We start from the raw sequence: 26,986 nt of genomic DNA on the forward strand, positions 1-26,986 counted from the left end.
GATGTAGACATCTTTGGAGAGGTTATTATTCCTTCTATCATACATATCATAGGATACTACTCAGCAATAAAAAGTAATGAACAATTTGGCACATGTAAAAACCTGGATGAATGCTCAGAGAATTATGCTAATTGAAGAGCCAATCCCAAAAGATTAAAGGTTTTATAAATGATTCCATTTATATAATATTCCTGAAATGACAAGCTTATACAAATGGAGAATAGATCGGTGTTTACCAGGGGTTATGGAAAAGGTGGGGACAAGAGAGAAGTGGGTGTAGCTATAAAAGGGCAACCCAAGGCATGTTGTGGTGGTAGAAATGCTTTGTATCTCGACTGTACCAATGTCAGTATCCTGTTTGTCACATTGTACTATAGTTTTATAAAATGTTACCATTGGGGGAAACTGGATACACGACACACAAGACTCGTCTATATTATTTCTTACAACTGCATGTGTGTCTACAATTATCTCAAAATAAAAAGTTTAATTTAAATAGAAAGCAGAGAGAAAACTTCCCAACAAATTTTATGAAGCCAGAATTAACTCGTTACTAAACCCAAAAACATTACAAGAAAATGAGAGACAAATATGCCTCATAAACACAGATGCAAAAATCCTTAGTAAGACGTTAGTAAGTCAAATCATACAATATAGGAAAAGGATAATACATTGTGGTCACACAGGGCTCATCTCAGGAATGCAAGGTTGGTTTTAACATTCAAAAATCAATCAATAAAGTTCACTGTATTAATGTACTAAATACAAAAGCCACATGATCATCTTTGTAAATGGGAAAAAAGCATTTGAAAAAATTTAACACCAAATCTTTGATTTTAAAATATCAGAAAAAGAAGAATTAAAAGGACTTTCCTTAACCTAATAAAGGACATCTAAGAAAACCTTAACATCATATTTAATGGTGAAAGACAATGTTTTCCCTCTAAGTTTAGAAACAAAGCAAGGATGTCTACCGTTATCACTTTTATTCATCATTGTAATGAAGGTCCTAGACAGTGCAATAAGGCAAGAAAAATTTACACAGATGGAGTGTCATAAAAGAAAAGATTTGATCATCTTTGATCATTTTTTCCTTTGCACTAAATTTAATCTTAATGCTTAATGTTATCTTATTAAATAATCAGCTATATTTAGGGAAACTTCATTATTACATGTTATAAATTGTACATAATAATGAATTATCACATAACTGCAGGCATGAGGAAAACCATATTGTCTCAGAAGCTTGATTTTGGCTCAAATATACAAGTAGTATTTTATAGCCTCTTTTTAGAAGTCTTCACTGAAGTGGAGAGTCCAAATAGAGCAATTTTTTCTATTTTAACCCAGTAATAGTATTCATTTCAGCAGACCCTTAAGGAAATCTACCAGAAGAAACTTTTGTTCACCTAATTGGGGTGTAGCTGAAAGTGATAAACTTTGTTGGCGGATACAGGCCATCTAGACTTCCCGTTGAACCTTAAGGTGGCCTCAGAATCCTTCACAACACACTGCTCTGGTCAGCCATGTCAATGCAGCTGAGCAGACACACAGAATGAAATCCATTTTCTATCCCTGTAATAAAGTCCATTTACTGCAAGAAAAAAATCCATAATTCAGGCTGTACTCATTCAGCCTGGCATATCTGGCACTGGTCTGATGAGAGATGTTTGGCTTTTAAAATATTATGGTATCTTAAAATAGCCCAGTCACTAGAGTCTATGGTATAGAAAATGTATATGTAATAACTACATTCTCTCTGGGAAGTCCATAAAGAAGTTATTAGTCTATTTCCTACAAATTGGGGGTCAGAGTGTTAGTTTCTAGCTGTCATTCAGGACCTGAAATATGTTCATCTTTAAGGGAGGTATGCTGAATGCTTTTCAGCAGTTTCAAGAGTCAAGAGAAAGAGCTGGACCTAGAATTACACAGTCCAGTCTCCCATCCCACAGGCAAGGTACCTCCAGGCCCCAAGGAGGCTCTCTGACATTTTAGCAGTCTGCACTTAACAGGTGAGCCAAGCTGTCTTAATCCATTCAGGCTGCTATAACAGAATACCTTAGACTGGGTGGCTCATAAACAACAGAAACTTATTTCTCACAGTTTTGGAAGTTGGAAGTCAAGATCAAGGCACTGGCAGATTTGGTGTCTGGCAAGAGCTCAATTCCTGATTAATAGACAGCAGACTTCTTACTGTCTCCTCACAAGACAGAAGGGGCAAGGGAGCTCTCTGGGGTCTCTTTTATAAGGGCACTAATCCCATTCACGAGGACTCCGTCTTATGAGCTAATCACCTCCCAGAAGTCCCACCTCCTGATACCATCACATTGGGGGTTAGGATTTCTACATAGGAATTTGGGTGGGGTGGGGGGACACAAACATTCAGTCCATAACATGAGCCTTGTCGGGTACCCTAAGTCCTGTGCAGAAACCACTGCAATAGAGATGGAGTCTTCAAGAAATTGCTAGAGATCCTTGACATAACTAAAGATACAAAGTTTAATTTAAAGATGGTTTTCAATGTAAACTCTTCCTTACAAATTTCATCTAGCAGTTGGAAGAGGGTCCCTTAAAGTTGACTATGTATCTAATAGCTTGATTTCTGACGGAAATCCTTGATTTGGGGGCATATAGATCTTCTAGGCTTTGACTTCTTGTGTTTCTAAACTGCACACAGAAGTCTGCAGGGCTGCCGGATAGTGGAACTCAAGCTTTGGGCTGGAGTTGAATCTGCTCAGAACCCACTGGTGGTGTGAGGGCTGCAGTAGACCTTAACTATTGACAGTAGATAGGTGTAGACTCTGATATCACTGGTGCAGGGAGAGTTTTAAAAGGACCAGCCTCTGTGAGACAAACGTTGCAGATCAAGTACCGGACAGGGATAGTCACTGTGTCACCCACTCCTGGAGTCATCTTCCATCTGCCTGCATGCCATGAGCCAGACGTTCCTAAGGCCAGTTTTCTCCAGGGACTTCCTGTCCCCTCACTCTTTCCCCTCTTGTTCTTTGTCTTCAGGGGGAACTGACCATGACGAGCGACATGGAGAACTTACAGAATGCCTTGTACCTAGACACAGTGCCAGAGCCCTGGGCCAGGCTAGCGTACCCTTCCACGGCGGGCCTGGCAGCCTGGTTTTTGGACCTCCTCAACCGAATCAAGGAGTTGGAGATTTGGATAGGAGACTTTGCAATGCCCTCTACTGTGTGGCTGACAGGTTTCTTCAACCCCCAGTCCTTCCTTACCGCCATCATGCAGTCCATGGCCCGCAAGAACGAATGGCCACTGGACCAGATGGCCCTGCAATGTGATGTGACAAAGAAGAACAGAGAGGAATTCAGGAGCCCTCCTCGGGAAGGGGCCTATGTCCATGGCCTCTTCATGGAAGGCGCTCGCTGGGATACACAGGTAAATCCTGGGATGAGCCAAAGGGCATCCTCTGTGGGCTGATTAAATACACATTGCCTCCAATCAAGTGTGATTACTAAAAGGACTGCTCCTGAATCTTTTGACCTAGATACACTTTCTTTGATGCTTATGAAATGAACGAATGAAAACAGAAAATTAGGAGAGACTCAAACTTCAAAGGGATTAATTTGTATATGATAAATACAGCTTTTGGAACGCTCCTTCAAAAAGGGATTTAGGCTAGAAGACAGTAGAGATGTGTTTCCACCTATCAGATGCATTCCACTGTGGGTTGTTGAGAGAACCTGTAAGGGGGTAGGCATAAAGGCAGCCAGGCCCTGCTAGTATCTCATCTACTAGATCAACTGACAGGAGGAGGCTGGCTGGCTGGGCTCTAGGTCTGATCTAAGATGGCTCTTCTCCTGTTCTTGTCCTCAGGCTGGCATCATTACAGAGGCAAAGCTGAAGGATCTGACACCCCCCATGCCTGTGATGTTCATCAAGGCCATTCCTGCAGATAAGCAGGATTGCCGCAGCGTCTATCCTTGTCCTGTGTACAAGACTTGTCAGCGGGGACCCACCTACGTGTGGACTTTCAACCTGAAGACTAAGGAGAACCCATCTAAGTGGGTTCTAGCTGGAGTAGCTTTGCTTCTCCAGATTTAGCTTCCTGCAGAGCCATGAAGACAACAAGGCTGGGCTGGAGGCTGCCCAGAGGGACAAGTGGGTGAGGGGTGACCACAGACACATGGTAAGATGAGAAATCATAAGTACTCACAATTCTGTAGAACTCTTCTAGGGAACTCAGAGAGAAATGCCTAAAGTGAGGCTGAGCTGGAAGAATAGGGGAGAGGCATTTCAAAGCACTGACCCTTTCTTAATAAAGTGATTTAGTCTTCCACTGTGTCTGGTCCAGGCTTTGAGAGTTGCAGAGTCATAAATGATCCTGAAGAGACCAAGAGAAATGAGCCACAAACACTCGAGCCCTGATGTTTCTACACGGCACTATTCTCAGTGCTCTAGCTCCCAGCTACTATGTGAACTAGCAGCATCAGCATCACCCATGAATTAGAGTCCACATTTTAACAAGTTCCCCAGGTGATTTATATGCACATTATGACTTGAGAATCATTACTCTGGCTCAGGGGTCACCAAACTTCTTCTGTAAAGGGCCAGATAGTAAATATTTTAGGCTTTGCAGGGCATTTGTCTCTGTTGTAACTACTCAACTCTGCCACTGTAGCCCAAAAGCAGCCATGGAAAATACATAAATGAATAAGTGTAGCCGCATTCCAATAAAACTTTATTTACAAAAACAGACGGTGGGCCATATTTTGCTGGTCACCACTCTATAGGATAAGGGAAGTATATATGTGATATTTACCTTCATGAATTCACACATCCATTCAATAAATTTTTATCTAACACCTACTATTTGCTGAGAACACAACTGTGAACAAGGTAGGTTGTTTGCTTGTATCTCTATAATCCTTCAGATCATTTAAGAGAGACCTAAGGAGAAAGCCTTCACCTAGAGATGTTTAACCTGACAGTTTCCCAGAATTTCCTCTGTGGAACAAATTTTCACTGCAAGTCCAAAGAGTTCCACAATTTTAATGAGTTTTAAAGAGTTCTATGGGGAGGCTTGTTTGGTAAGAAAAGTCTGGAAGGACTCAGTATTCCTTCTAGGATCATTCCTATTCTTGGATTAATTACTGTTTAGAACAGTGGTTCTTAATCTTGAGCAGGCATTAGAATCCCCTGGAGGGCTTGTTAAAACAAAGGTTGCTGGGCCCCACCCTTCAGAATTTATGATTCAATAAGTCTAACAAATTGCCGATGCTGCCGGTCCGGGGACCGCACTTTGAGAACTCCTGATCTAAAACATAAAATTCCTACAAATCTCTGCTATGCAGAATACAGAATCTAATAACAATTCCACTATGATTTTCCTGCTTTCTCCCCTGTGGTTCCTGCATCCCCTGAAGAGGGGCCTTATTCATCTTCATGCTATAAGGAAGATAATAAGTTCCTCTGGAATGCAGGATTTCCAACTTGAGTTTGTCTCTCCTCTCATCAGTCAGTAATGTAATTCCCATTGTTTGCCAACACTTTAGAGTTTCTTGCCTACAGGTTAATCTGCTTTCAGAGAGATAGCTCCGTCCTCCTCATTAGCATCATCCCTCCTGATCCTCATCAAGAACAGAACAATAAGAGCAGGCAAGGGGAGGACCAAGGTGGAAGGAAGGTAGAAGTCTCACTAGATGAAAGCAGGACACTCTGGGGCATGTAACTTTTGAAGACAAGGACAAGAGGACAGGTTAGATATATGTGTTAATAAACCTCTAGACACACTACAAGTTAGATCAATACTATTGATTTCTTCCTAACACCTACAAACAAAATGAGATAATAAACATAATTTCAAAGCAGAACACTGGCAAAAATTATAGCCTAAGTGGACGCCAGGAGAAAGAAGGGCAGCTTGAGGTGCATGAGCAAATGGGAAGTGGGCTCAGAAAGAGGATACCACGGACAGACTTACCTGAGACAAAGAGTGCCCTGCACTGGCCAAGCTCTCACACCCAGGCACCAGGGTAGCACTTTCCTATCACTGTCCAGCTGACTGATAAACTTGACAGGTTTGTACGGGCTGATCTAGGAGCTGGACTCCCATTTAGGGTATTCTATGAGAAAATGCACTAACTTACGGTCAACACACACTGATACTTCACACACAAATAAGAAAACAAGTGACTCTACTAAGTTTATTTAAAACAAGGGACACTTAAAAGCTAATTTTGCATCCATATGACAAAGAACACACGTGAGCTCACTGGGCCTCTCTGCTCCCCCTTCTGTAGCAGAAGACCTGATCTAGGACCCCAGTTCTAAAGGGTTGATCTGAGGTTCTTCCCATGAGCAGCAATTGCAGCTAATCCGGTTAAACTTTCCCAGATAGCACTTCCAAAACGGGATCTCCAAGTGATACTTTTTTCCCAAGGGGTCCAAAAGAAGGGATGAGCTGAAAGATGAAGACTATTCTTTCTCAGGATGTAGAAGCAAGAAATAATTAGTGTGAAATCCAATCCAGAGGCCAATACATCCTCTGAGTCCAAAACCGTGTTCAAGTCTCTCCTCTCCAATCCATGAAAAAAAGAACAGGAATGTCCTCTAAGAGACGTAATTTCTCTGGATGGAGGTAAGTATTTTTAAATGGACCGGGAAATAGAAATGGGCTAAGAGAGCCTGGCTATTGAAAGGGCTTCTTTCCTAAGTGGGATCTTTGATGTTTATCAAGGCTCGAGCTCCAGCTGAAACTTTTCCCGCAGCGGGAACATTTATAAGGTTTCTCTCCTGTGTGAACCCTCTGATGCCTATTAAAGTTTGATCTTTGAATAAAACTCTTCTCACAGATGGGACATTTATAGGGTTTCTCTCCTGTGTGGATTTTCTCGTGGTGGCGCAACCCTGAGAAGTCACTAAAGCCTTTCCCACAGTAATCACATTTACAGGGCTTCTCTCCTGTGTGAATTCTCTGATGTTTCACAAAGTCTGAACTCCGCAGAAAGGCTTTTTTGCAGGTGGGGCACTGAAAGTACGTCTCTCCAGTGTGAGTCCTCTGGTGAAAAACAAGCTGAGAATTCCTGTAAAAGGTCTTCCCACACTCCCTGCAGGTGGGGAGCTTCTGGGCCATGGGGGCTCGCAGCTGCCCTTTCGGGGAGGCCTCTCTCTTCTCCTCAAGCCACAGCATGGACAGTTCTCCTGGATGTGGACTCGGCAAATGCTGACCCAGCTGTTTCCCAGAAGTCCTTTCTTGGGGAGAGAGCTGGCCCCCTGGCCCCTCACCCTGAAGGTTTTCCTGAGCCTCAGGGAGAGTCTCTCCTTCTCCAAAGCGTCTCGGCTCATCCTCACTGAAGAGGCCACTCAAGCAAGCCTGAGAAGGTGCCTCTCCTGAGGCTTGAGGTTCCTGGTCCCTATAGTTTTCCAAGTTTAGGTTCTCTTTGTCATTCTCCTGTCTGTCTCCTAAAAGAGGAAAGAAGGCTTGAAATAGTTCAATAAATGGTATACCCCATTCTCTAATTCATATGTCAAAGAAAGGGTCATCATAAAACATTAATTCTTTCTACCAAGAGGGCATCAGTGAGTGAGGAAGAGAAATATTATCCAGCCCGAGCTCCTGGCCCTCACTTCACTTCTGTCCAGGCTAAGGGCGTCAGCTCTGGAGCTGAGAACGTCTGATGGCAGAGGAGGGCGCAGACAGGGCTCTGCTGACACCCTATAAATAAGCAGCACGCATTTCTGAAGGCCCAGGAAAAACAAGCGTATTATATGAGAGTACTGCTTTAGAAAATGATTGGTTTTTATCTGATTATAAAATATAAATAGGATCACTAAAAACAATTCGAAAAGTATACAGAAGAAAACCAAATCAACCTCAATCATACTACCCAGAGGTAACAACTATGAGCATCAATTGCCTTCCAGTCTTTAACTTATACATACATGCGTGCTTTTTTCTGACATAATTGATATGATATTGTGTGTACAGTACTATATCTTGTCTTTGTAGCATTGAAATTGTAAATGGTGGTATTTATCAACTTCACATAGATTCTCCCATTCACAAGTAATCCAAAGATTCACGAAATGCACTGTGTCATTTTACTGTGGTTTTAACGTGCAGCAAGGCTGCAGCATAAAAGGCACTCTCTCAGTCTAGGCCTGATTCCAGCGCTCACGTGTGCTTCACTAATTTGTATCACAGTTAACATTTTGTTTGTCTGATCATAACTTGGGTTTTTGGTTATTACCACTTAATGATACATATAGTAAAGATTTTTATTTTGGTGGTAGAATTTATTTTCAACTTTTATAAATTACTTTATTCCTATAGATCTGAAGAAGTTATTTACCTTTCTCTTTCCTATATTAGTATCTTTGAAATATCTGCTAGAGACCCAGGAATCTGCTAGAGAACTAAACCTGAACTTGTTAATTCACAGTCTGAGAACACATTCCCCACAAATGACAGATATTCTCTTCTTTTTTTAAAAAAAGCCTCATCCATTTCCCTTCTTTCCTTTTTTCCTTCCTTCCTTCCTCCCTCCTTCCCTCCCTTCCTTCTTCCCTTCTGTTTTTCGTGAGGAAGACTGGCCCTGAGCGAACATCTGTTGCCAATCCTCCTCTCTTTGCTGAGGAAGATGGTCGCTGAGCTCATATTTGTGCCAGTCTTCCTCTATTTTATGTGGGATGCTGCCACAGAGTGGCTCGACGAGCAGTGCTAGGTGCGCACCCAGGATCCAAACCTGTGAACCCTGAGCCACAGAAGTGGAGCACACGAACTTAACCACTATCCCACGGGGCCAGCCCCAAAGTATTCTCTTTTTAAAGAAGGCTTTATAAATAGCATTTTAAAGAGCTGACATCACGGAAGATGTCATAAAAAACGCATAATAATAAACACATAATTTATTTAAGAATTCTCCTACTGTGAAAATCCGTTTATTGTATTTTTTCCTACTATAAATAATGATGATAAGCATTTTTCTTCATAAATTTTGCACACATTTCTGATGAAAACCTTAAAGGACGTTTCTTAAAGTGGAATTACTGCGTCAACAGGCATGAATATTTTACTAAGGCTCTTGACACCTACTAGCAAATGGATGTCCAGAATAACTATGCCATCCTCTGGTACGGGAAGCTGGGCAGAGGGGAGGCAAGTGTTCAAATGAGTTGAATATTGAATATTTTTTAAATATTTGCCATTTAGACAAATGAGGGTGAAAAATAGTTTTTCATTATTATAAATGTTGTCTTAGTTATTGAAGGATAAATTTTCTCACATTTATGAGCTATTTTTCATACTCCAAGTCTGCTGTCCATTTTTTATTAGGAAAGTCATTTTTTTCTTATCAATTTGCATAAACTCTTCCTATGTTAAGAAAAATAATCATTTACTTGTCATGCTCATGAAAAATGCTTTTCACCAATTCAGTTAACTTAATTTTGTTTGGGATTATATTTATGTATAGGAGTTGTGGTTTTTTTCTTTTTAAATATACTCAAGTCTATTCATCTTTCCCTTAATGATTTTAAATATTGCTTTTATACTTATAAAAATCTTCCCCATCCAGATATGAGTCAAATATTCAGCCACTTTCCTCTGTTGTTATTTTATTTCCATATTTTATGTCTTTTTCATCTATTTCGAACTTATTTCGATATATGACATACAACAAATGTAGACAGATTCCTTTTCCCAAAGAGTCTGTGTCCTGATTCTGCTCAGTGAAGAGCAACTCTCTCTGGGACCGTGAGATGCTGCTTCCTTCACTGTCCATTCAACTCTTAGAGACCAGCTTCTCTTCCTAGGCTCCCTTTTCTGTTCCATTGGTCTATACAACTATTTTTATATCAGGATCCCACTATTTTAATGATTTTACCTTTTTAAAATGACAGCCTCAAAATCTACACATCTAATCTTAATGAAATATTCTTTTTCAAAATTTTTTACTGTTCTTGCAGTATTCTTCCAGATAACTACTTAGGAAACATTTTTACAAATATATATTTTTTAATTCCTTGGAATTTTTATCAGAAGTATAAGTATATAGCTTTTTTTTTAAAGATTGGCACCTGAGCTAACATCTATGTCAATCTTTTTTTTTTTTTTCCCCTACTTCTCCCCAAAGCCCCCCAGTACATAGCTGTATATCCTAGTTGCAGGTCCTTCTGGTTGTGCTATGAGGGACATCACCTCAGCAGGGCTTGATGAGTGGTGCCATGTCTGCACCCAGGATCTGAACCAGCAAAACCCTGGGCCACTGAAGCGGAGTGTGTGAACTTAACCACTCGGCCACGGTCTGGCCCCAAGTATTTAGCTTTTTGAGACTTACTTCCCTGCTGCCCTGCTTTAACTGTGAGCTGTTCTTCCACATAGTCAAACAAAATAGCATATACACTCCCTCCTGTCACTTCTGCCCCCTGGTGTGAGTCCAGATCTGGCCGACCGGTTAACTGTTGTGTCTCCTAGATTGAACCAGTCCTTTCCAATCTTGTTATTGCTGTTGCCACACAAGTCCAGGATCTCGTCCCTGCACACCTGGACTCCCACATCGACTTCCCACAGGGCTCCTCTGCTCTAAGCGTCCCCTTCCAGTCTGTCCTGCACATGGCTACTTCCTCAACCTCCGCCCACATATCCTCCCTCTCAAGAACCTACAATGGCATTTCTTTGCCTTATCAAGCCAGGCTGGCTTTGTAGACTCTCCACAGTCTGGCTCAAGGTAAGATCTAATGGGTTCATGTCAGCAGGTGGGAGGAAGGGGAAAAACAAAAGAATGGCGATATGGAGATACAGTGAGCTATATATCACAAATAAAATTCTACTGCGAGTGAGTATAAGGAAAATCTCTGTCCCTTCTGCTCAATTTTGCTGTGAAACTAAAACTGCTGTAAAAAGTCAAGTCTATTAAAATAAAAATCCCACTGCAATGACCTCTAAAGCAGTATTTCCAGACTTTTTTTCTGCTACCCACAGTAAGAAATATATTTGTATTGAATATAGACACACATTTGGAACAAAAATTTCCTGAAACACCATCTACCCCAACATCTCATGTTTTCTATTTGCATTCTGATATTTTCCATTCAATCTTATCATTTCATTTTTCTTTCTCCCCAAAGCCCCAGTACATAGTCGTATATCCTAGTTGTAAGTCCTTCTAGTTCTTCCATATGGGATGCTGCCACAGCACGGCTTAATGTAGGTGTATAGGTCCGCACCCAGGATCCAGGCCACCAAAGCGGAGTATGTGAACTTAACCACTACACCACCAGGCCAGCCCCCTCATTTTTTTTTTTTTAAAGATTTTATTTTTCCTTTTTCTCCCAAAGCCCCCCAGTACATAGTTGTGTATTTTTAGTTGTGGGTCCTTTTAGTTGTGACCCTCTCATTTTTTTAAATGCTGGTTGCAACCCAATAAAATGATTTCTCAACTGACTAATTGGTCATGAAATGCAGTTTGAAAAATGCTGCTCCAAAGCAATCTTTGTGAAATAGTATTATGATAAATATATTGCTTAAAATTAAAATCAGGGGCCAGCCCCATGGCCGGGTGGTTAAGTTTGCACGTTCTGCTTCGGTGGCCCAGGGTTTCACCAGTTCGGATTCCGGGCACGGACATGGCACCGCTCATCAGGCCACCCTGAGGCAGCGTCCCATATAGCACAACTAGAAGGACCTGCAGCTAGAATATACAACTATGTACTGGGGGGCTTTGGGAAGAAGAAGAAGAAAACAAAAAGACTGGCAACAGATGTTAGCTCAGGTGCCAATCCTAAAAAAACAAAATTAAAATCATATGTCTTATCTGATGCTTGCTCTCTCTATGGTATATTAGCAAAGGAAAATAATTAATTAGAGCCCAGTGGGCAGAAAGAATGGCTTGTCATACAATTCTCATCCTTGGTCTTTTTCTTCCTCCACAGTTCTGGGATCTTTGGTATATGTGAAAGTGGGGGTGGGGGTTGTGTGTGTGTGTGTGTGTGTGTGTGTGTAGGTAGGTTTGATAGTAAGGTTTCACATAACCACAATGTTTTAAAGAGTGTAGAAGGCAAAGGGTAATTGCTATTTTACAACAGAACAAGTGCATATTTCTTCTTCCCTAGTCTTAAAATACATGATTTATATGAAGTATTTGTTGTTGTTGTTCAAGAAAGTTAAGTGCATGGAGATTAGCTAAAACATGTTTTTCTGTTTGTTTTATTTTGTTGAGGATGGGCTGGTTACTATTCACTCTAACCAGAATAAGAAAAGGAAAACAAAAGAGTTAGGAAGGGGAATAATAGCTGTTACAAAATCTTTTTTTGTAATGGAATTCTACCCATATTTGTATTGGTCTTAATCTGTACTAATCTTAACTCTCTCTGAGAAAGAAAGCTGTCACAGCAGACAAGACTGAAGGCAGCAGATCTGATGTGTAGTCTTTCTTTCATGATTAAATATACACGTCAACAGCCCGATAGCCAGAGATAAGGATAACCTCGGTATTCAAACTGGACTGACCAGATCATGGCTAGTTATAACCAATGAAATAGAAATCAAGTCCCTAATACCTCCCCACCACCTCCAATTTAATGACAGGTCAGAAATGGCTCTGGACCAATGAAAGATCACTCACCTGTGCAGGTAGGTCTTGGGATCTTCTCGCTGATGTGAAGGTACACTCCTGCCAGCTCTTCCCCACACTCTGTTGAAGTTGGGTCAGGCTTGGAATTGGACATGCCTGATACACAGAGAGAAAGATAAATGGGGAGGACTGGGGACCAAGATGCGTCTTTCAAAGGCACACCCTGTGTGAAGTAGAAATATGAAGGCTTTGGAGCCCACTTAAGGAAACCCATCTGGGATGGATTTGTGGAGCTTCCAAGGCACCAGTACTCACAAGATGGCTAGGATATATGGTAAAGGCCACAAAAAGAAGAATCTGGGCAGACGGCCAGAAGGGCCTGCATACCACCTGGCAGTCTAGTGCAAGAGTCATGATTGGGACCCCACTAATGGTTGGTTGGGACTGTGTGGTTTAGTAGAAAAGAGCAGGGACCGAGTCAGCTACAGAGTTCGGCACTTACAAGCTACATAACAGTGAGCAAGTGACTTGATCTGACACTCACTTTCATCACCTCTAAAATGGGAATACCGTCACCCATTTCATAGATTAAAGAGTTACTGTAGGCAATGTACCCACAACAGTTCCTGGCACACAGAACACTTTCAATACAAGGAAGTTCTTACTATAACTCTCCTATCTCCAGTTCCCAACTGTATCTCTAACAATTTCCTTCATGCAGAGAACTTCAAGCAGAGCAGCCATCTCTATGAGTACGCAGAAAATGTTTAACAGTCTTTCCATCTCCTTCCCTCAGGCTAACCCTCGCCCTCACCTCCTGAGACCATTTTCCCGTAGGTCTCCAGCATGAGATCCCAGTATTGCTCCTTTTGAGAAGAATCCAGGTGCCTCCACTGCTCCTAGAAAAAACACAATCCCGTGACTCCAATGAAGGTTTTTGAATTCTGCCTTGTCTGCCTATAGGAAAGCTGAGAAGAAAGGAATATGCTTTAGGATTCTGGCCGTCACGAGATCTAAGAAATCATGGGAGGTGATTCAAGGGAAGAGGCCAAACAGAAAACTCCAGTCCCTACACCAGTATTTCTTACTCTGGCTAAAAATATTTAGGTTTTAAGTTCTGGATTTTTTTAAGTTGCATCTATTTAAGATTGGAGAACAAAGAGAAGGCAGGAGCCTTTTCTACACTCTCCTTTCTTTAACTCTTTCGGTGCTTTTAATTGTTAGGCCTTTGAACAGTAGGAGCCTGATAGTCTCAATAGTTCTTTAAAATCTGGAAATTCAAGGGGGGGAAGCAAAGAAATTTAAAGGAATTTATTGGAAAAACAAGTGTGAATCAGCAAAAAGGTGGGAAGAGTCAACAGTGAAGTCAACTGAGTTGTAAGTCTCCCTCTAAAACAGAGCCTGGTGGATTCAGAGCAGAAGGAGATGCTGCAGCCAGACACAGTGGGAAACTCCCAGGAGTTCTGAGTTTAGGGTCTGACATCAAATCAGTTTTACTCCCAGGTAGTGGGAAATTGATAGGTTCTCTGGAGCAAAGTGTCCCTCAATTACCCCCAAAACATGCCCTTCTGTTCCTATGGAACGGGGCACCGGAGACTCAAAACTGAGAAGGCTGTGTAACTAGAGTCTACTTTTGTGAATTCAAATTTTGATCTTCCCAAGAAGGAGCTGACTGTTAGAAACTCAGTCTGTATAGCAGAGTGATTAATAGCACAGTCTTTGGAGCCAGACATACAGGGTTTCAAGTCCCAGCTTTGCCACTTTCTAGCTGTGTGGTCTTAAGCAAGTAACTTGATCTTTCTGAGCCTCAGTCCTCACCTATTTATAGTACTGCACTCAAAAAATTGCCAGGAAGTTTAAGAGAAATAATGCAAGTGTCACTTGTTTTCATAGCATGTTATACTTTTCATTCATAGCATTCATCACAGTTTATTAAATATTTGTGTGTATGTATACACACATAAGCATTTGATTGACAGTTGCCTCTACTAGCATGCAAACTCCATGAGAAAAGGACTCTCCACTGTACCTTCCCAGTCCCCAAGACCCTGCCCAGGACAGAGCAGGCACTCAATCTATGTCGTCTGGGTGAAATAAAGCCCTCAGCAAAGAAGTCCTCAGTAGGTGATACATATTATTATTCCTATCATATGCAGTCTATGGGATACTCAGTCTCCCAGACTCACCCCCAAGGGTTTGCAGAGAGAATTAAGGGATTCCCTGCACTTTCAGGAGCCCCAAAGTTGGTAGCCGTCCATTATTGTCAGGATTAGCCAGGCTACATGGAGCAAAAATGAGGAGAGGAAGAAGGAAAGATGAAGTCATCTTCCTCTCGCACATGGTATGCTACTCAGGGAAGCCATTCTCAGTCCTAAATTAAGTCTGCCCTGGAGCACATCCAAGGGAAGTGCAAAGGGCTGAAAATGAATGGAGAGACCAAAAAGTCTGTAACTACCAGATACTAAGCACAAATTTTAAAAAGAAAGAGAGGGTTTAGATTTTTTTAGGGTGAACATGTGAAAAGTGACCTCAATATATTTAACTACATATTTAACTATTAACTATAACCACATTTTTAGTATGAACTTTAATTTTAAATTTTTTATTTTTAAAGTAGGAATTGTTAGCTTATTTTGTTGATCTTCTGTGAATGAAGCTACCTAAATCTCCTAAAAATAACCAGCTTGAGCAAACATTGCATAATAGGGGAGTCCTCAGTTTTCATGGTCAGAACAGTCTCTTGTTTCAGCACTGGCACAGAAAAGGATGGGCATGCCAACCATAGTAATATCAGCTTGGCCACCTGGTTGCTGGATACAGGGCCTATTCTGTGGGTACCAGAATGGTAGCTACCAAGTACAGTAAAGGCAAAAAAGAAGACAGCCACCAAAACCCCTATGGGCCACAATCAGCCATTTCAAAAACCAGAAAAGATGATTCAGGAGTCTCTAAATAGTGGTTCTCCAGCTTAAAGGAATTGCCAAGCTGGGATGCTTGAATAAAACCACTTACTTAAGGGGCAAGACACCAACTGCAGCCATCTTGTCTTTTTCTCATTTAATCTAAATTCCTATCCTGGAAGGAGGGAAGTATAGCATTTGACAGGGAAATCATCTCGATTTTGTGTGGAAACAGCACCACCATGTGGGTTGAGGAGACAGTGTCACGACTGACTTGCACAAAGAGTTTACTGTATAGTGTTCCTTTCTCAAAGTCTGAAAACGCCAGAATGTGAGTAAATGCATCCTGGAGGCTATGTGAGGTTCTAACACAGTCACCGTTTCTAATAATGAAGTACCACCGAGGAGGGATGCTGCTTCATTACTCTGGCATCATTCACGAAGTTCCTAACTTATGGAAGAGATTAGAGGGCGTGATGACTTATATTTAAAAATTTCCTTCACTTAGAAAATAGTTCCCTTAAATATCAGGGTCCTTCTGATGCAAACAGCTGTTGTTAGTTTGGGGGAGGGATATTGGGATTGGGGAGGGATGACTTTGGTTTGTTTGGGTTGAACGGCTATTAATCAATTATCTGCTAATATAATACAGAGAATTCTATAAATACATACACACAAACATACATATACACACATATGGTGCTGGTGAGTATTTTGAATCTTTTGACTTTAAGCTGTCCGTAACAGGTCATGGTTAATGTTGGTACACAGAGTGAGCGTTTAACTGCACTAGGTGAAATATGTTCATCAAGCGTCCACACCTTTCACACGGATTCTCTGACTTACTGCAGAAGCAACAACAGTCCACCAAGCCTGCTGGGAACATCGGACGGAGTGCTCAACTCTTTTTAACCAAGCAACCTCCTGCCTAGCAATTTGGTTTCTGGGTACCTTAAAAGCAGGAAGAAGGGCACCTTTGAGACACTAAAAAGATATATCCCCCACCCTGCTCCCTCCTAACCCTCTCCCCCAAGGTAAACTGTGACGTTGGTTTTCTGGTGTCTAAATCTTTGAGCCTGGAAAGCTGAAGCTCAGGCCTGGTCTTCAGCAGCACATCAAGCAGCACCTACTGGCTTCCTATCTTCACCTTCCCTCTAAAGTACCTCATGAGCTGAGTCCCAAGAAGAGTGTCCCAAAGGCTGGAAACAAGATTTTGATTAAGGTGTTTAGGTTCCTGAAAAACTCTTTTTATCAAAGCAACTTACAGAGTTGTTATCTACACAATCAAGATAAACCTGTCCCAGAGACTTCTGTTTATAGCCAAGATGGAGTAACAGAGACTGGATTTACCTTCCTGCCTGAAACAGCTAAAAAAGGGGGCAAAATATACAAAACAATGGTTTGCAGACATTGCACGTTAGGCAGAGAGAACAGAAATTCCTAAAAGCAAGAAAGGAAATTAGATGAGCCCTACAGTTGCCCAAACTTACTGCCTGGAGAAGCATCCAGGCAGCAGCACAGCAAGGGGTAATTTGGCAGAGCCGGGCAGCCCCAGCTGAGCAGGAGGAGGTCAAGGGGGTTATAGAGTTAGCAGAGCAGAAGACCTGAGGGGAGCTGCAGAGAGAGCTCCAGAGATCTGCAGAGGGTCCCCCTCAAGTCCAGGAAAGCTCCCCAAAAGAAGCAGAGGGAACAATCCCCAGAGCTCATACAGTGCTGGAAATACTTCATATTTCCACCAGCCAGAGTGGAAAACCTTGTACATCAAGGAGAATCAGGTAGTGTACTCAGAAGGGCATTGCCTCGGTACAGGGGAAAAACTAGCCCTAAACTAAAGACTTCTCTGGTGCCATATAACAAACTATGTTCAAGTAACTTTACCACATCTTAGAGCAAAGCTCGAGAACATTTATAGAAATGCAAAACTATCCAGCACTCAACAAGGTAAAATTCACAATGTCTGACAGCCAATCAAAAATTCCCAGACATGCAAAGAAGCAGGAAAACATCTCATAATGAGGAGACCAATCCATCCATTGGAACTGACTCAGAACTGACATAGGTAATAAATTAGTAGACAAGGATATTACTGCATATATTATAACCATATTCCATATGTTTCAGAAGCTGGAGGACAGATTGAACATGTTAAGTACAGACATGAAAGATAATAAAGCCCCAATTCAAACTTCTAGAGATGAAAAATACACCTGAGATGAAAAGTACACTGGATGGAATTAATCTCAAATTAGAAACTAGAGAAGAAAACATTAATGAACTTGCAGACATAAAAACAGAAACTATCCAAAATGAAACACAGAGATTGAAAAGAAAGAAAGAGAAAAGAGCATCAGTAAGCTGTGGGACAACTTGAAGAGATCTAATACAGTCAGGTGTCGTTTAACGATGGGAATATGTTCTGAGAAACGCATTACCAGGTAATTTTGTCATTGTGTGAACATCATCGAGGGCACTTACACAAATATAAATTGTATAGCCTACTACACACCTAAGCTATATGGTATAGCCTACTGCTTCCAGGCTACAAACCTGTACAGCATGTTACTGTACTGAATGCTAAGGCAATTGTAACACAATGGTATCTGTGTATAAAAACATAGAAAAGTACAGTAAAAATACACTATAAAAAATAAAAAATGGTACGCCTATAAAGGGCACTTACCATGAATGGAGCTTGCAGGACTGGAAGTTGCTGTGGGTGAGTCAGTGAGTGGTGAGTGAATGTGAAGCCTAGGACATCACTGTACCCTGCTGTAGACTTCATAAACACTGAACACTTAGGCTGCACCAAATTTATTTTTAAAAATTTTTCTTCAATAATAAATTAACCTTAGCTTATTGTAATTTTTTTACTTTATAAACTTTAAAATGTTTTTAACTTTTTGACTTTTTTGCAATAGCTTAAAACACAAATACACTGTACAGCTGTACAAAAATATTTTCTTTCTTCATATCCTTATTCTATAAGCTTTTTTCTGTTTTTAAAACTTATTTTCTTTTACTTTTTAAACTTTTTTGTTAAAAACTAAGACATAAACACACACATTAGCCTAAACCTACACAGGGTCAGGATCATCAATATCACTGTCTTCCTCCTCCACATCTTGTCCCACTGGAAGGTCTTCAGGGGTGATAACATGCATGGAGCTGTCACCTCCTGTGATAACAATGCTTCTTCTGGAACACCTCCTGAAGGACTTGCCTAAGGCTCTTCTTGAGGAGGTGTCACTCTTTTCAGAAATATGTCTTTTCAGAAATTTGCTTGGTTTGTTTCTTTTTTTCATCATAGATTTGCTTGTAAGCAGGTAATGTACCATGAACATTCCTCTCTATTAACGAAAACCTTTCAGTGTTGGGGTCCATGTTTTCAAACTTTTTAAGGAGCTTGTTGAGGTCTGCAAAGGCTTCTGTTAAACTCTTCACTGTGAATTTTCTTGGGGGTTATTCTTCTTTTTCTTCTCCTGCAGTTTCCTTTACTCTTGCCTCTTCTTCAGCTATACATTCCTGTTCCAGTTCCAACGACTCATTAGTCAGTTCCTCCGGAACCACTTCTACGACCTCCTCAATGTCACCCTCATCCACACTCAGGTTAAAGTTGTTCGCCATCTGACACACAGCCTTCTTGATTTCTGCAACCTCCTCATCCTAGGCAAATTCTCTGAAGTCATGGACAAACTTCTTGAGTGTCCTCTTCCAGATGCCATTCATACACTCCTTGGTGACATCACTCCAAGCCCAAGCAAGGTTCTTGATGCAGTCATAGATATTTTAATCCTTCCAGAATTGCATCAGTGTCTTCTCAGTGTCTTCTTCAGTTGCAGCAATAGCCTGAGCAAAGGTCCTCCTCAGGTAGTAGGCCTTAAAAACTGTTTTAACACCTTAATCCATTGCTTGGATCAAAGAGGTGGACTTTGGAGGGAGAAACACTGCTTTGGTATTGGGATAAAGAACATCAATAAAAGGAGGCTGCCCAGGAGCACTAACAATAAGTAAAATCTCGAAAGGTATGTTATTCTCCAAACAGTACTTCTCCACTTTGCTGGCACAGCAATTCAGGAGGACATCTTGGAAGAAGAGCTGGGCCTGCCATAACTTCTCATTGCTCCTGTAGTACACCAGCAGTGTGTACTTACTGATATGCTTGAAGGCCCTGGGATTCTCAGTGTGCCAGATCACAAAGGGTTTCCATTTGTAGCCTGCAATACTGCCCCCAAATAAGACTGTTATCCTGTTCTTAAAAGCCTTGAAACCTGGCATTGACTTGGCCTCCTTATGGATGAAAGTCCTTTCAGGCTTCCGTTTCCAGAATAAGGAAATACTGAATATTTGCTCTGGCAAGTAATTTTCCTCCATAATCAGCTCATCTAGAGTTTCCAAAACTTTTTCAGCTGCCTTTTAAACCATCCAGAGCTAGCAGTAAATTCAACATCACAGTCAGGTCCAGCCTTTTCTTTTAACACTGTGAACAAACTTTTTGCTTTGGCCGTGACCGTCATGGTGCTGAGAGGGATGCACTTCTGTGTCCAGATCATTAGAATTTTCCTCGTGTCTGACAGAGGCCTTTCTCAAATTTTTGTTGGTCTCCTTAACCTAAATGAAGCAGATCCTTTAACAGCTTCCATCACTTTGCTCTTGTTCTTCAAGATTGCAGCTATGGTGTAATGGGACATGCCTGACTGGCAAGCAATAACCAGCATTGATTTTCCACCTTTGTAGTCCTTAATTACTTTTAATTTCCAGGTCGATCACTCAATGTGGCCTCTTACTGGCAACATTAGCAATGGATTCTGTATGCTTAGGGGCCGTGATGAACAAAAAACATGAGATTAAATCAAGCAAGAGAGAAAATGATGCAATCAAGAGACACAGTAAACACGGGATGTATGAGGCTGCTGCTGACGTAACAACTGTTTTACCCTAAAATTTTTTTTATGAGTAGAAAGAGTACACTCTAAAATGACAATAAAAAGCATAGTTATAAATATGTAAACCAGTAACATAGTCATTTATTATCAGTACTGTATTATGTACTGTACATAATTGTATTTGCTATACTTTTATATGACTGGCAGTACAGTAGGTCTTTTTACATCAGCAGCATCACACATGAGTAATGCATTGCACTAAGATGTTACAATAGCTATGATGTCACTAGGCCATAGGAATTTTCAGCTCCATTATAATCTTATGGGACCACCAGTCATATATGTAGTCCATCATTGACCAAAATATTGTTATGTGGTACATGACTGTATATGTATACACATTATCATTATTCACATCCCACATGTATTATTCTCAGAGTCCCCAAAGAAGCAGAGAAGGAAGAGAGACAGAAAAAACACCTGAAGAAATAACGGCCAAAAATTTTCAAATTTGATAAAAACTATGAAAACACAGATCCAAGTTCAATGAGCACCAAGCAAAAAACACATGAAGAAAATGACTCCAACACTCATCACACACCCATTGTTTAAAGCCAGTGAGAAAATATTAAAAGTAAGCAAGAAATATACACTATATGGAGAAGAACAAAGATAAGAGTACATATGGCATGATTCCACTTTATACAAAATTTTAGATGATGCAAATAATGTATGGTGACAGAAAGCAGACTAGGAGGTGCCTCAGGACTGGAGGAGTGTAGAGGGGCAGGAGGGACAGATTACAAATGGCAAAAGGAAACCTTTGAGGGTGACGGCTAAGTTTATTATCTTGATAGTGATCATGAGTTCACGTGTGTATATAGATGTCAAAAAACTTACCAAACCCTACACTTTAAATACATGCAGTTTACTGTTTGTCAATTATACCTCCAGAAATTTGGGGGAGGATAAGATTCACCTGTCCCCCAGTAAACATAACCATTCTAAACCACAAACTGACTCCTATGTGAGAGGCCTAGACTAGGAAATGAAATACGGTCTTTTCTTAGCACAACCCAAAGATAATAAGAAAACAGAGCCAACTGTATGTGGGATAGAGACAAGATTACCTCTTCACAGCAACTTCCTCCAGGGCCCAGATTTCATTATTCAAGATGACAATTAGGAAACATTCTGCCTTAGAGAAACAGTGAAACTCAGGTTTCATTCCACATGTATTATTCTCGTTATCCTTGCAAGGCCCCTCCGCTCCACTTCTGAGAATGCTTCCCTTTTCAATCCTCCTCACTATGGACACACCCTCAAAGCCTGGTTCAGGGGTAAGATAAACAGGGGCACCCAGCTCACCTGAGGTGCTGTGTGGAGAAGTGAGGCTCCAAAGTCCTGGTCTCTCATGAGCCTTCCCTCAGGCTGGGCCGGAAGCTGGGAAGCAGCCATCACTGAAATGAGAAGCAGGAGGTCTGAAGAATCGAGATGTCCTCCTCATCCACTCCCCAGAAGGTACAGATAAAAATCCTCACAAATTAGAACTGATACCTGTTCCGCACTCCATTATTTCAAAACTCGTGTTTACCCTCTAACAAACTCCAACTCCCTGCATCCTTCCAAACCATGTCACCCATATTTTCTTCCACCTCCTTCCTCAGAACCAAAATCCAAATGGTCTGGCCCAGTCATAACATGGTTTAAATTACAGACTTTGAAACTCCAATTCAGAGGGATTCACGTAGTCTACCCTGTCTCCAAACTTTCCCGAGATACCCCAATCTGAGCGGCTCACTCTGGCCTACTAACTACAGTCCCCAAGTTTCTCCAAGAGAGCACCACACTCACCTAATTCTTGTTCCATGTCAGACTCCTCTTTCACAATGTGGCTGAGTGGCTCCTCAGGCCCGGAGGGTGAACTCTGAAGTCCCAGCTCCGGAGGCACCACTTCAAGATGGGGCTCCACTTCCCCGCCTTGGCAGCTTGGAGATTCCACCTTCTCTGATAAGATCTCCTGTCCCAGAACTTGGATGCTGATCTAGAGACCACATGGTACTAATTACTGAAAGATGCAGAGCGAGGGGTTCTGAAAGATCCAAAGCTGACCTTCTATAACAGATCATGTGGCAGGCAGTAGGGACACAGAGTACGGAAAGAGAAAACCAGCTTTTCTTTCCAGCCCAGCAGCAACCAGTGAGGGAAACATCCTGAGAGAGGCCAAAAGCTGACGCGTGAACCAGGCCTGGGAGACCTTCAAGACATGCCACCAATACTGTGTTTCTACTGGACAGTCTCCATCAATTAAACTCAGGAGTCTTCTGAACAACTTCTCAAACATTCTAGTCTAAAGATGGAATGCGATGGGAGACTTTATCTTCAATCTCTAATGGCTAAAAAGTGTTGAGAGTCACAGAGAGTCTTAGAATTAGGTGAGGTATGGGGATCAGTGATGTGGAATAAGAAATACATATTCCATCTTTGTCCCAGATTCCTGGCACAGAGCTCCTAAAACCGGTGGAATTCCCTGAAGGATAGGAGTGCCTTTTGTTATTCTTAATAACCCTTTTCAACCATACCTGAGTTTATGCTAATGAGATGACTCTGTGGGCCCCTAGAAAGCTTCAAGATGGAGGAACCAACCAGGAGATTAGAAGGTTAGAAGTTTCAGCCCCAGCTCTCACCCTCTGGGGAAGAGAGAGGATTTTCAATTACCACTGGCCAGTGATTAATAATCATGCCTAAGTAATGAAACCTCCATAAAAAACCCTAAACTGTGGGGTTCAGGGAGCTTCTGAGTTGAACACATGGAAGTGCTGGGAGAATGACATGCCCAGAGAGGGCGTGGGAAGCTCTGTGCCACCCCCGTCTCCTCCATTTGTCTGTTCCTGAGTCACATTCTCTATAAAAAACTGGTAAACGTAAGTATTTTCCTGAGTTCTATGAGTCATCATAGCAAATTACCGAACCTGAGGACGAGGTTGTGGGAACCTCCAAATTTATAGCCAGTCAGTATTAGTATGGCGGCCTTGCAACTTATTGATACCAGCTCAATACAAGGTTAACAAAAAGGAAGTCATATTACAGAAAAGAAACCATATCATAACTTTAAATGATCTCTGACTAACTAGACCAGACATGCTCTGTAGATTAGACTTTGAGGTCCCTCCCAGCTGCTTTAAGATGATAACTTTGTTCTTTTGAGTTTCTTTGGAATGTGATGACCCCTAGCAGAGAGCCCATGCTGATAGCCATCATCTATGACAACTAAAAGATCGGGGTATAGGGTACTGCTCCATTCTCTGATGCAGATCCAGTAAAACAAAGGACTATCAGGAACTGGGACCAGATGTCTGCCCCACTCACAGACCAGCCCCATATATAACTGGCCTGTAGCCTTTGTTCTGTAAGATGGTTCTTTGGGACATGAGTCGGCCATCTTCCCCCTTGTTAGCAAGCTGTTATAATGTCCTTTCGCTCCTACCACTTTGCCTCCTGATTACTGGCATGTGTTGTAGTGAGCAGAGAAGCCCCCTGGGGTGGTAACATTACAACTGATGTCTGAAATGGGGGCAGTCTTCTGAGACGGATTCTTACCCTGTGGGGTCTGAGCCATCCCCAGATAGTGTCAGAACTGAATTGAATTGTAGGATACCCAGCTGGTATCGGAGACCTGGAGAACTGCTTGTTGGTGTGGAAAACCCCATACATTTAGTGTCAAAAAAAAAAACAAGACACCTGGGAAGACCCCAGAGGAGCCCTGTAGCTCACTCACAGATCATGATACCCTCTGCTTACCCACTGCCACAGTCTCTGGGGGTCTCCCTTCAAGCTCTCCACAAGGGTCACTGCCTCCTCTCCACTGCCTGGACACTGTTTCCGCACCCACATCTGGATCTCCCCGGGCAGGATGGTCAGGAACTGTTCCAACATGAGGATCTCTAGGATCTGCTCCTTCGTGTGAACGTCTGGCTGCAGCCACTGGAAACAGAGCCTCCGAAGTTGTCTCAGGGTCTCATGGGGCCCAGACATCACCTGGTAACGAAACTGCCTGAAACGCTGGCGTGCTGTCTCAGGGCTGCAGAGCTCCCCTCGAGGGATGGCATCTGGTCCAGAGAATGGGGAGTCCTCAGTCTTCGCCAGTGGCGGCAGCAGGACTAGTGCCTGCTCCAGCTCAACAGGCATCATCTGGCTTGGCAAGTCCTTTGGATGAAGTGCTTCTGGGATGGAGTTGTCTCTGAGGAGAACCACGTCTTCACAGAGTCTCTCACAGGGACACTAGACAGGGAGCGAGAATAAGTGCTATACAGAGGAGAGGGACACATTTTCAGAAAGAACAAATCCACCTGCCCTACCTGGGAAGCCTCGGAGTCAACCACCACACTTCTGAAATCAGTGGATACACTATTCTATTTTGAAAGATTGTAAACTTGAAGACACAAAGCAAACCACTTATATCATTTCTAAACTGTCACCATCACTGACTATTTTACAACATTCTCTCTTGGTCTTCAAATGTCCAGACCAACTAGAAGAATGAAATATGCCACATGAAGCATTTTCACTATGGGTTTCCAGGTAAACAGCTCATCTTCAAAACACTTTTACGTCTGCATCTATATGTCTGGAGACTAAAAAACAAAGCCAAACAAAGACATTAAAAATGTGATTCAAAATTAAGGAGAAAAAGATGCACGGAAGACTCAAAGGAAAATATAGTCTTAATTAAAGAGATAGAGACTTTACACAGAGAAATAGAAAGTACAAAAAGTCCCACAGCTAATATCGTACTCAATGGAGAAAACCTGAAAGCTATCCCTCTCAGAACAGGAACCACACAAGGATGCCCACTTTCACCACTCTTATTTAACACAGTGCTGGAAGCCCTAGCCAGAGCAATCAGACAAGAAAAAGAAATAACAGGGATCCAAATTGGAAAGGAAGAAGTCAAACTGTCACTATTTGCATAAGACATGATTTTATATATAGAAAACCCTAAAGAATCCACCAAAAAACTTTTAGAAATAATAAATGAATACAGCAAAGTTGCAGGATACAAAAACAATATATGAAAATCAATTGCGTTTCTATATTCTAACAACAAAGTAGCAGAGGGAGAAATTAAGAATACAATGGCAGGGGCTGGCCCCCTGGCCTAGTGCTTAAGTTTGGCACACTACGCTTTGGGGGCCCAGGCTCAGTCCCCAGGCATGGACCTGCACCACTCATCAGCGGCCATGCTGTGGTGGCAACTCATACACAAAATAGAGGCAGACTGGCACAGATGTTAGCTCAGGGTGAAACTTCCTCAAGCTAAAAGAGGAAGATTGGCAGCAGATGTTAGCTCAGGGAAAATCTTCCTCAGCAAAAAAAAAAAACCAAAAAAATACAATCCCATTTATAATTGTAACAAAAAGAATAAAATACCTAGGAATAAATTTAACCAAAGAGGTGAAAGACTTGTACACTTAAAACTATAAAACATTGTTGAAAGAAAATGAAAAAGACACAAAGAAATAGAAAGATATTCCACACTTTTGCATTGGAAGAATTAACGTAGTTAAAATGTCCATACTTCCTAAAGCAATATACAGATGCAATGCAATCCCTATCAAAGTTCCAATGACATTTTTCACAGAAATAGAACAAAGAATCCCAAAATTTATATGAAACAACAAAAGACCCTGAATAGCCAAAGGAATACTGAGAAAAAGGAACAAAACTGGAGGTATCACACTCCCTGATTTCAAAATATTCTACAAAGCTATAGAAGCCAAAACAGCATGGTACTGGAACAAAAACAGACACACAGATCAATGGAACAGAATCGAGAGTCCAGAAATAAACCCATACATCTATGGACAACTAATTTTCGACAAGGGAGCCAAGAACATATAATGGAGAAAGGAAAGTCTCCTCAATAAATGATGTTGGAAAAACTGGACAGCCACATGCAAAAGAATGAAAGTAGACCATTATCTTACACCATACACAAAAATTAACTCAAAATGGATTAAAGACTTGAATGTAAGACCTGAAATCATAAAAATTCTAGAAGGAAACATAGGGAGTTTCCTCGACATCAGTCTCAGCAGCATATTTTCAAGTACCATTTCTGAGTGGGCAAGGGAAATAATAGAAAAAATAAATGGGACTATATCAAACTAAAAAGCTTTTTCACAGCAAAGGAAAGCATCAACAAAACAAAAGGACAACCTAACAATTGGGAGAAGAAATTTGCAAGCCATGTATCTGATAAGGGGTTAATATCCAAGATATATAAAGAACTCATACATCCCACAACAAAGAAACTAACAGCCCAGGTAAAAAATGGGCAAAAGATCTGAACAGACATTTCTCCAAAGAAAATATACAGACAACCAACAGGCACATGAAAAGATGTTCAAAATCACTAATTATTAGGGAAACGCAAATCAAAACTACAATAAGATATCACCTCACACCTGTCAGAATGGCTATAATTAACAAGACAAGAAATAACAAGTGTTGGAGAGGATGTAGAGAAAAGGGAATCCCATACACTGCTAGTGGGAGTGTAAACTGGTACAGCCACTATGGAAAACAGTATGGAGATTCCTCAAGAAATTAAGAATAAAACTACCATACGATTCAGCTACTCCACTGCTGAGTATTTATC

The 26,986-nt window shown here is 41.5% G+C and overlaps 2 protein-coding genes across 15 annotated transcripts in view; one reads left to right on the plus strand and one right to left on the minus strand.

Annotated features, from left to right (window-relative positions):
• DNAH9 (dynein axonemal heavy chain 9) overlaps nt 1–4,306 on the plus strand; it is a 313,704-nt gene extending 309,398 nt beyond the window's left edge. For all 10 annotated transcript variants that reach the window (XR_011523200.1, XR_011523198.1, XR_011523197.1 and 7 more), the window contains 2 exons: nt 3,016–3,405; nt 3,844–4,306. Coding sequence is in view for 7 of the 10 variants with exons in the window: in XM_070561093.1 (XP_070417194.1) it covers nt 3,016–3,405; nt 3,844–4,071 (618 nt within the window). In the remaining 3 variants the exon portion in view is untranslated. The remainder of the gene's footprint in view (nt 1–3,015; nt 3,406–3,843) is intronic.
• Nucleotides 4,307–6,147: 1,841 nt separating this feature from the next.
• ZNF18 (zinc finger protein 18) overlaps nt 6,148–26,986 on the minus strand; it is a 30,973-nt gene continuing 10,134 nt past the window's right edge. For 3 of the 5 annotated variants that reach the window (XM_070561102.1, XM_070561103.1, XM_070561104.1), the window contains exons 2-7: nt 24,127–24,606; nt 22,180–22,369; nt 21,694–21,785; nt 13,357–13,441; nt 12,594–12,698; nt 6,148–7,431 (exon numbers count right to left, since the gene is read on the minus strand). In XM_070561102.1, coding sequence (XP_070417203.1) covers nt 6,659–7,431; nt 12,594–12,698; nt 13,357–13,441; nt 21,694–21,785; nt 22,180–22,369; nt 24,127–24,516 — 1,635 coding nt within the window. In that variant the 5' untranslated portion in view covers nt 24,517–24,606 and the 3' untranslated portion in view covers nt 6,148–6,658. The remainder of the gene's footprint in view (nt 7,432–12,593; nt 12,699–13,356; nt 13,442–21,693; nt 21,786–22,179; nt 22,370–24,126; nt 24,607–26,986) is intronic. The other 2 variants (XM_070561105.1, XM_070561107.1) reach the window with 1 other exon arrangement.

Source organism: Equus przewalskii, chromosome 10 (assembly GCF_037783145.1).
Source record: "Equus przewalskii isolate Varuska chromosome 10, EquPr2, whole genome shotgun sequence".
Taxonomy (NCBI): domain Eukaryota; kingdom Metazoa; phylum Chordata; class Mammalia; order Perissodactyla; family Equidae; genus Equus; species Equus przewalskii.